The 9,262-nt window shown below is 43.9% G+C and overlaps 1 protein-coding gene across 2 annotated transcripts; it reads right to left on the bottom strand.

Moving 5' to 3' along the window:
* Positions 1–2,703: 2,703 nt before the first annotated feature.
* Positions 2,704–8,991, bottom strand: LOC137028531 (piggyBac transposable element-derived protein 4-like). 2 transcript variants are annotated; one of them, XM_067397423.1, is made up of 3 exons: positions 8,678–8,991; positions 3,642–5,284; positions 2,704–3,524 (listed from the first exon to the last, which is right to left on the bottom strand). In XM_067397423.1, exons 2-3 carry the CDS (start codon positions 5,205–5,207, stop codon positions 3,060–3,062), a joined length of 2,031 nt encoding a protein of 676 aa, XP_067253524.1. In that variant the 5' UTR covers positions 5,208–5,284; positions 8,678–8,991; the 3' UTR covers positions 2,704–3,059. The 2 variants fall into 2 exon arrangements, with proteins under 2 accessions (XP_067253524.1, XP_067253523.1); XM_067397422.1 differs by having other exon boundaries at positions 3,642–5,253.
* Between the last annotated feature and the right edge of the window lie 271 nt (positions 8,992–9,262).

Raw genomic sequence — 9,262 nt, 5'->3', positions numbered from 1 at the left:
GCCCGAGCTCTATTGACGTCCCGGAGCAGCCCGAGCTCTATTGACGTCCCGGAGCAGCCCGAGCTCTATTGACGTCCCGGAGCAGCCCGAGCTCTATTGACGTCCCGGAGCAGCCCGAGCTCTATTGACGTCCCGGAGCAGCCCGAGCTCTATTGACGTCCCGGAGCAGCCCGAGCTCTATTGACGTCCCGGAGCAGCCCGAGCCCGCTGCCGTCTCGGAGCTGCCCGCTCTCCCTGATACGGCCATGGAGGCCGTCACCGAACTGCCCGCTCTCCCTGATACGGCCATGGAGGCCGTCACCGAACTGCCCGCTCTCCCTGATACGGCCATGGAGGCCGGCCACCGATCTGCCCGCTCTCCCTGATACGGCCATGGAGGCCGTCACCGAACTGCCCGCTCTCCCTGATACGGCCATGGAGGCCGTCACCGAACTGCCCGCTCTCCCTGATACGGCCATGGAGGCCGTCACCGAACTGCCCGCTCTCCCTGATACGGCCATGGAGGCCGTCACCGAACTGCCCGCTCTCCCTGATACGGCCATGGAGGCCGTCACCGAACTGCCCGCTCTCCCTGATACGGCCATGGAGGCCGTCACCGAACTGCCCGCTCTCCCTGATACGGCCATGGAGGCCGTCACCGAACTGCCCGCTCTCCTTGATAAGGCCACAGAGCAGCCTTGGTCGGCCCTGCCACCACCGCCTGGACCATTTGCTCTACCGCTGCCGCTCAGGCCATCTGCCTTGCTGGCGCCACCCGAGCTCCTTGCCCATGAACCCGCCAATGCCTCCCTTGATTTCCCCAAGAACTTTTTTGGGGGGGGCAGTATACCTAGGGGTGGGGAGCTTGTGGGTGGGGACCCTGCTCAACCATGGCCTTTAAGGGCCTCTGAACTACTATGGCCATTCATGGACTGTAGGCCACTAGGGCCATGTATGGACTCTGACCTGCCGTGGCTGCCCGAGCCACCTGACCTGCCGTGGCTGTCCGAACCACCTGACCTGCCGTGGTTGCCTGAACCACCCGACCTGCCGTGGCCGCCCAGGCCACCTGACCCACCGTGGCTGCCTGAGTCCCTGGGGCTGCATTGGAGATCCCGTTCCCGGCTGCTGTTAGATCTCCAATGCACCCACCCCCTCCTCCCTAGCTGTTCCTTTACGTCGCGAGGACGCGCCTTCCGGGAGGGGGGCGTTATGTAACGATCACCGTCTGTTCCTGTCACTCCCTGGACTACACTTCCCACAATTCTCCCTGTCAGTCACATGTTCACTTCACACCAATCACCTGTTGCCACATCCACCCTAGCACACCACACTGATTACCACACCCAGCTGCAGCTCATTAACAGGACTATAAAGGACTTCCAAACACACCACCTCACCGCGAAGTATTGTTTAACTGTTGTTGCAATTTCCGAGCGTTTATTCCGTTTGCCTGTCTGTTCTCGACCTTGTCTGTTCCTGTTGTTTGATCCGTTGCTGCCTGTCCTGATCCTTGCCTTGCATACTGTTCTGTGAGTGATATCTGCCTGCCTTTTGACCTACCGCCTGTACCCTGACTACGACCCTGCCTGTCCTTTGCTGCTCCTGTTTGTTCCTGATTGACCCTGCCTGTACGACCATTCTCATTCTTAATAAAACGCTGCACTTGGATCTCCTGCCTGAGTCTCCATTCACAACAAGGATGAAGATGTCCACTTTTTTCTTATTTTGTTGAAATATAATTTTTTTCATTTAGTACTGCCCATTCGAAGCAACAGAAGATACTTGCATGTTTCCCAAAAGAAAAATTAAGTACAATTTACATTGATCTTTAAATTCAAAAAGTTTTCACCCCTCGGCTCTTAATGCATCGTGTTTCCTTCTGGAGCATCAGTGAATGTTTGAACCTTTTTTAATAGTTGAGTTTGAGACCCTCAGTTTTCCTCAGTGTGAAAAGATGGATCTCAAAATCATACAGCCACTGCTGGAAAGGGTTCAAATATGCAAAAGATGCTTGAAAACTGATGAATCTGCAGGAGCTGGAGGATTTTTCTGAAGAACAGAGCTCAGTTTAACTGCTCAGGGCAAACAAGAGACTCATGAACAACCATCACAAAACACAAAAACAGTCGTGGATCATCAGGTAACCACACACAGTACTGAGAATCAATGCTTCACATACTTATGAATGGGGTTATTTTAATAAATTCAGCTATTGTTTTGTCTTATGGACTATATGTAAACATATTTTATGTAAAATATCTTACCCAGGACAGTACTAAGCAAAAAATAACATGCATTTTGTATGATCTCTCTTGTTTTGTTAAAAATTTTCACATTTTCACAGATTCTTAAAGGGGTTCCCAAACTTTCGATCCCCACTGTACATTAGGAAAAAAACATGACAATGACATTAAATCACACTTTAAACCAGTCAGTGATCCACATATGTTGGTCTCGATCTCTGGAACTCAATATTCTAACAAACTTTAATACAAGTTATGAATATGTGTACTGTATATTTACACTAATATTTAAGTTTATCATTTTAAAATCCACCTGTTTTGAAGTGATGTCATATTATGCTTACAAAGAAAAGACGTACTGTAGAGTATGCATTTCTTTGTAGTCTATCGTTTATTTAAAACATCAACATTCAATAACTAATGAAGTAAACTAATAAAAATATCAAGAAAACAAACAAGGCACATTAAACAGATTATACATTTTGCATTGGTAAACCAAATGTTCTAACAAACCTATTTTCTAAACAGTTAAGAATTTGGATATATACTTCCTAAGGAACACTAGTATTTGTCAAAGTTTTTCTTTTTTAAATCTGCTTGTTTTGAAGTGTCAGTTTTTGCAGTGATGCCCACATTATGTTTACAAGTTGTGTTACAATGAAAAGATGTACACAATTTTGTAGAGTATTTATTCAAAACATCAACATATTAATGAAGTAAACTAATAAAAATGTCAAGAAACAGGACAATAAGATGATTAGCAAAGAGAACAGCAAGAAAAGAATGTATCATAACTGCGTAACAACCAGCACATAAGCCGTGATGAAGTCTTGTTTAAACTTTCTTGCAAGTGTAGCAGTAACTAGTTATAACAGCGTGTGGCCCGCAAATGTACAAGTTACACTTGTTGCACGTCATAGTGGTTTTTCTGGCATTCTTTGATTCACAGACCTGACACCTTTTCCTCTTGAAGGGGGTTGATACTGGCGAGAGGAGGGCTTTCTTTCTCGGAGAGCGTTCGTAATCTTCCATCACTTTACTGTAATGTGCTTCCTTTACCATATTCTGAGAGGATTGCGTGCGGGGAAGGTGTTGCCGTCTTTTCATGTAGGGAGTCACCAAAGCTTCCCCTAGCTCTTCCAGAAAGAGTCTCCTTTTGTATTGCTTAGTTTTTTGCCATGTAGGATTTATTTCCATCCACAGCACAAAAGAATTGTAGGCAGAGACATCCAGCATGTTAAAGAAAATCACCATGGGCCAATGACGTGTCATCCTTTGACAGGTGTATGTGGCCACCACCTGGAAGTGAAATAACAAGAAAAACTTTTTACCTCATCAGCTGACAATTAAATTCATTTTACATGTGCCATTTGGCCTTGAATGAAAACAAACAATTAATGCAAAATAGTAAAATACCTTGTCAAGGAGGTCAACTCCACCTTTGGTCTGGTTGTAGTCTAGGATTATTTGCGGCTTCTTGTGGTCTTCGCTGCTTATTGCGGCATCTCTGTGAAATGTACTCATCAAAAGCACGTTTTTATTTTTTCTGGGACAGTAGGACACAAGAGTGTGTGTCTCTGTGAAGGCGAACATAGATGAGAGTCGGGGCCGGTCTTTTTTTGACAGGAGGGCAGGTGGGAGCTCAGGCTTGTTTGATCTGACTGTTCCGATCATGCTCATTTTTCTTCGGAGCAGCTCTTCGCCGAGGGCGTACGAGGTGAAAAAGTTGTCACATGTGATGGTGTGTCCCTGGAGACCAGAGGTCATGTCCAAGACCACACGCATTCCCTGGTTCTTTTCTGGCTTTCTGTCAGCAGCTTTCCCAGTGTAGATCTGCATGTTCCATGCGTAGCTCGATCTGGAATCGCACGCCGCCCAGATTTTAATTCCGTACTTGCTCGGTTTACTCGGCATGTATTGTTTGAAGGGACAGCGACCTCTGAAAGGGACCAGGCACTCGTCCACAGTGACGTTCGGGCCTGGGTTGTACATGAGCGGCAGGCGTTTGACCCATTTTTCCCAAATGTCCCTTACTGGTGCCAGCTTGTCACGTTTCTGTCGGCCAGACCCTGCACCCCTTTTGTAAAAGTAGAAGACCCTTAACATCATTTTAAAAGTTTTCAATGGCATAGTAGCACGAAAAATTGTCCTCCCCGATACACTGTTCCATAAGCTGCCCAAAGCCTCATGATGGGATCGATACACGCCCGCCAGGATCAGCAGACCAAAATAGGCCTGTAAGTCTATCCAGTCCAGGTTCTTCCAGGCTTCATTAAACACACGTTTCCCCTCTAAATTGGTCATTTCAATTAAGTTCTTTTTAATGTCATCTGGGAAAAACAATTCAAATGTTGATTTTATGTCTTCGGCATTGGAACATGCAAACCTGGTTGGTCCAGGGGTCATTTTGATGACATTCTGATGAGCTGGTGTTCTTCCTTGTCTCTCTGAAGGAATTGTTGAAGTCCACATTATATTCCCGTTTTTGGACTGGTAAGCGGCCTCCACCTCAGGAGGGACCTTTTCTTCTTCCTCTTCTTCTTCCTCTTCCCCATCGGTAGAGTGGTAGTCTGGGTCAAATTCTGTATCGTCCTCTGTTTCAGACTCTTGATCGAAGAGCTCCTCCTCCGACTCATCTTCTTCTTCCAGGTGTCTTTCCTCTTCCATTAATCCATCACGTGTATGTAGGGTCTCACATCTTTCATCTTCCATAAATCCATCACTTGTATGTAGGGTTGCATATCTTTTCTCTTCCATAAATCCATCACTTGTATGTAGGGTCGCATCTCTTTCCTCTTCTCTAAATCCAGCACTTGCATGTAGGTTCGATTCTCTTTCCTTTTCCATGAATCCATCACTTGTATGTAGGGTTGCATCTCTTTCCTCTTCCATAAATTCATCACTTGTCATAGGTAGGATCGCGTCCCTTTCCTCTTCACTAGATTCAATTATTGCCTCCGCAATATTAAACCTTTTCTCCATCCTGTCTCTTCCTCTTAAACCGTCTCTTGTGCAGCTTCAGAATGAACTGGAAGGTCCAAGGAAGCCACATTTATAACCTTAGTTGTTATAATTGTAAGGGTCAAATAACCTCTACTACTACAGTAAAACATGTATTGAAATCACTTTGTGGCCAGATGACGCTTATCTTAAAAGCTAGTGATTTGCACAGGTTTTTTGTGATGGTTAGGTTTAGGGTTAAGGCTAGGATATATCTATAGGGCTCTGCCCCATCTGTAACTGTTCACTCATAATAAAAACATATTTTGAAATGTTAATATGCATTCGACTCTATGCAGTGCTGAGCAGACAAATCAGCATCTGACACTAAAGGCCCCGATTTACTTCATGAGAAATTGAAGAACGAACTAGGGCTGCACGATATATCGCATGAGATTCACCTGCTTTCAAATGGAGCGGCATTTAATAGACAGAGCCGTAGATCACTGATAAGCCACGCAATATCGCGTTCATATCGCAGATGTATCGCCTTCGATAATGAACGCGATATTGCGTGGCTTATCAGTGATCTACGGCTCTGTCTATTAAATGCCGCTCCATTTGAAAGCAGGTGATGGCGATTTAGCGGTAATCAGGGAACCGGCTTTACTGACAAAATGCGCGTGACAGTCACATGCGATATATCGCCCAGCCCTAGAACAAACTAATGTGACAACATTTCGAACAAAATCAGGCCAAAACGAAGTTCGTTTGGAGTTTGTTTTGGGAGTTCGAAAAAGCTTGCCTAAGAGTTTCCGGAAAAGTTTGTTACAGCTGGTAAACATCTTTGTACTACCATTGGTCCGTGGCGATTGCTTAACAGGTAGGTGTGCTTCTTTCACATGGAAATGTTTTCCAGTTCATTTCGCCTGTTCAGGCCATCGAGGTCAGATGTCCGTGAGTGAAAACATAAACACACTAGAGAGCTGCTTTATAGTAGAAAATTAAGTTGTACTTCTGATGAAATGAGACATTGATACTGTTTTTTATCTATAACATGATAAAGCTGCTTGATTTTAAGCAATCTATTGTATAAAGTGCTATATAAATAAACATGACGTGACTTCAGTGCCGAATTGCAGAGCTTACAAACATTATCGTTGCTATGATCAGATATTTTTAAATGCTTGCTGTTTTGTTGTGTGATTATTTTGTTATTGAGAGGAAGGCACGCAGCACATGCTTACATATTCATCTAAATGCTGCTCTCAGCAGAGCGGGCGGTGCCATATGTTCGCTAACATATTATGGGGACTTCATGTTTGGGTTTGAGCGTTAAACTCAACTTCCATTGGAATGAATTAAAAACATTGGCGCACATCTGGAGAAAGAGAGAATGTGCACGGAGCTGAAAGGGCTTGAATGAAGCGCGTTTGGCTTTAGATAAAACTACTAGAGGATATAGCGCAGAAATGCCAGTGTTGTGACGAATTTCGTCTTCCTGCCAAATTATTACCCCCCTCGTTGAAGTTGCTACCTGATTGCCTAATCGTTACCCCACCCCTATCCTAATCCCTCCCCCACCCCTAATCCTTAAAGGGATAGTTCACCCAAAAATGAAAATTTGATGTTTATCTGCTTACCCCCAGGGCATCTATATAATTTTTGAACTCTAATACACCACTATGTCCAACTTCGTTCAGCTTCCGGCTAGTGAGGTCGGATCGCACTCTGACAACGGAAGTGATGTCTCGCGCTCATTGAAGTATATTGGCGAGACATCACTTCCGTCAACAGAACGCGTTTTTTGACGTCACTAACAGGAAGCTGAACGAAGTTGGACATAGTGGTGTATTAGAGGTAAAAATTATATAAATAATGTTCGGTTTCTCGCACAAACCGATCGTTTTCGTCTCTTAGGACATTAATGTGTCGTCACGAGCCGCAGGTTTTAATTTTGATTTGTCTAAGCAAGTTTTTTTTACTGTTATAGTTGAAGTTCCCATCCACTGCTATTATTTGACTGACAGAGGGCAGCGGTTGCAGTTAAAAATCATAATTTGCGTTCGACTGAAGAAAAAAAGTCACCTACATCTTGGATGCACTGGGGGTAAGCAGATAAACATCAAATTTTCATTTTTGGGTGAACTATCCCTTTAACCTACCAATACTAGGGGGGTAGTAATTTGGCAGGGGGTCAGAATTTGGCACAACACTGGCCCAACATCGTAATGTCTGTCTACTATCGGCGATGGATGATGAGCTCGTCTATCAGCCAGACCCTAACTTTATTCTTGCACATACAGGCACTGTATTTAGTAGTATACTAAATTAAAAGTGTTTGTTACTTCACGGAAAAATTCTGAAACGTGTATATATGTATATATATGTATATGACAAATATTGCATCTAATCCGCAAACACAGTGCGAGCGTCGCTACTATTCTAGCTTACTGCAGTGTGCAACGAGTGTCATAGCAGCCGCCGAGCAAACGCACAAAGTAAAGTTATAACATCATTTTCAACACACTTAAATGTATCTAATATGATAAACAGTGCTGCGTTACCCCACATACGCTTGGCTGGAAGAAGCGGAAGCTGCAACAGTGACATAATAAAAGTTCCGCTGCTGAATTAATTTTACTTCTGGAGCCCGACTTGGACTCTATTAACATTTAAGCCAGGAACAAAATATCACGATTGTTCTCAGCCAATGAGCGATTCCCATCATGCTTTTAGTTTGTGCAGGTATTAAAAAGTGAGCTGCCTTACCATACATTTACAAACATTTTTAGCACGCATCAGCATGGCATCGCTGCAACTATGTATTTATATATAGGACCCTCACTGCAAAGCCATGGTTGTAGTGTGAAGTCCAGCTCCCCCTCCAACCACACCCTAACCCTAACCCTACCTATTATAACTCTACCGATCCCTCCTCCACCCATTAGATCCACAGAGGTGGAGCTGGACTTGGTCAAGCTCAACCTATGATGTCCAGAGAGGTGGAACTGGGTGTCATTTGACTCTGCTGTGAACAACACTTGAATAAATCTTATTTTCCTTGACAAATAAAAAAAGGGGGGAAAGCCATGTGTTATGGCATCATTCATTTGTGTGTGTGTGTTATGTATTTTGCCTGATTTATTTTATTTGACAATTTATTTAGTAATTGGTCTGTTTTGCAGTACAATTTATTTACAATGGTCGCTCAGATTTCGTGTTTTATACAACCACTTAGACTTCTCGAATCTAGTCCCACGTTTTGTGTGTTCAAATGGTTAAAAGTGAAATATGCTTAAAATGACCGAACAGAACCGGGGGGCGCTAAACAATAAACAAAATGGCAGCAGCTGGAATGTGAAAAGATCCATCCACATTTCCACGAGATCTTTGCACTTTGTGTAAAACACGATGAAACGCGCCATGACGTTTGTAAAAAGAAAATCGCCTATAAACAATGAAGGCTTTTTTTGTTCCTGGAATTCAAACAAAGCTTGAATGCGTCTTACCTTATATTTATGAGATGATGTTTTGGATTGCACACAAATCCTTTATGGAGTCCTTTGGTTTCCTGGTCTTCCCGTGTATTTCAAAAGCAGACTCTGCGCGAGGAACACAGATGCATGACATTAACACGCAACACCAGCGCTGCATTCAGATGGAAACGTCCATGTGCCGATTACTGCAAATATATACTGTTTCCTTGAGTTCAATGTTGCAGAAATTGCAGATATGACCATATTATTGACATTGTAATGGAGCAGTAGAGCAGTCCTCGTGTTCAGTCAGTGCACGCGCCCTCTGGTGATGCACATGCACAGTCATGCAGATGTTGCACACAACAGAATCATATCTGAAGAATATTTCATGAATGTTCGATGAAGGCATTTGCGAAAATTCAGACGACAGTGTTGCAATCTAGCTGTAACTTTGCAAAAATGACCATCATGTACTTTTTTGAAATGCATATAACTACTTAATGGTTAATGTTTTAATTATTGTTGAGAAATATATCTGCATGCGAAGGCCACAGGTTGCAAGGTCAGAATACAGTAGGAGTGGCCTTAAACTTAATAATGTGGCTATAGCACCTT

The sequence above is a fragment of the Chanodichthys erythropterus genome, chromosome 10, assembly GCF_024489055.1.
Source record: "Chanodichthys erythropterus isolate Z2021 chromosome 10, ASM2448905v1, whole genome shotgun sequence".
Taxonomy (NCBI): domain Eukaryota; kingdom Metazoa; phylum Chordata; class Actinopteri; order Cypriniformes; family Xenocyprididae; genus Chanodichthys; species Chanodichthys erythropterus.
Note: the sequence above shows the minus strand (reverse complement) of the source record. Positions and strands in the feature narration are given on the sequence as shown.

Bases quoted from the DNA above. Each gene is read 5' to 3' on its own strand.
- LOC137028531 (XM_067397423.1), bottom strand. From the start codon at position 5,207: ATGGAGAAAAGGTTTAATATTGCGGAGGCAATAATTGAATCTAGTGAA. The intron at 3,525-3,641 runs GTATTTTACTAT...TTTCACTTCCAG, and splicing joins GAGTTGACCTCCTTGACAAG to GTGGTGGCCACATACACCTG.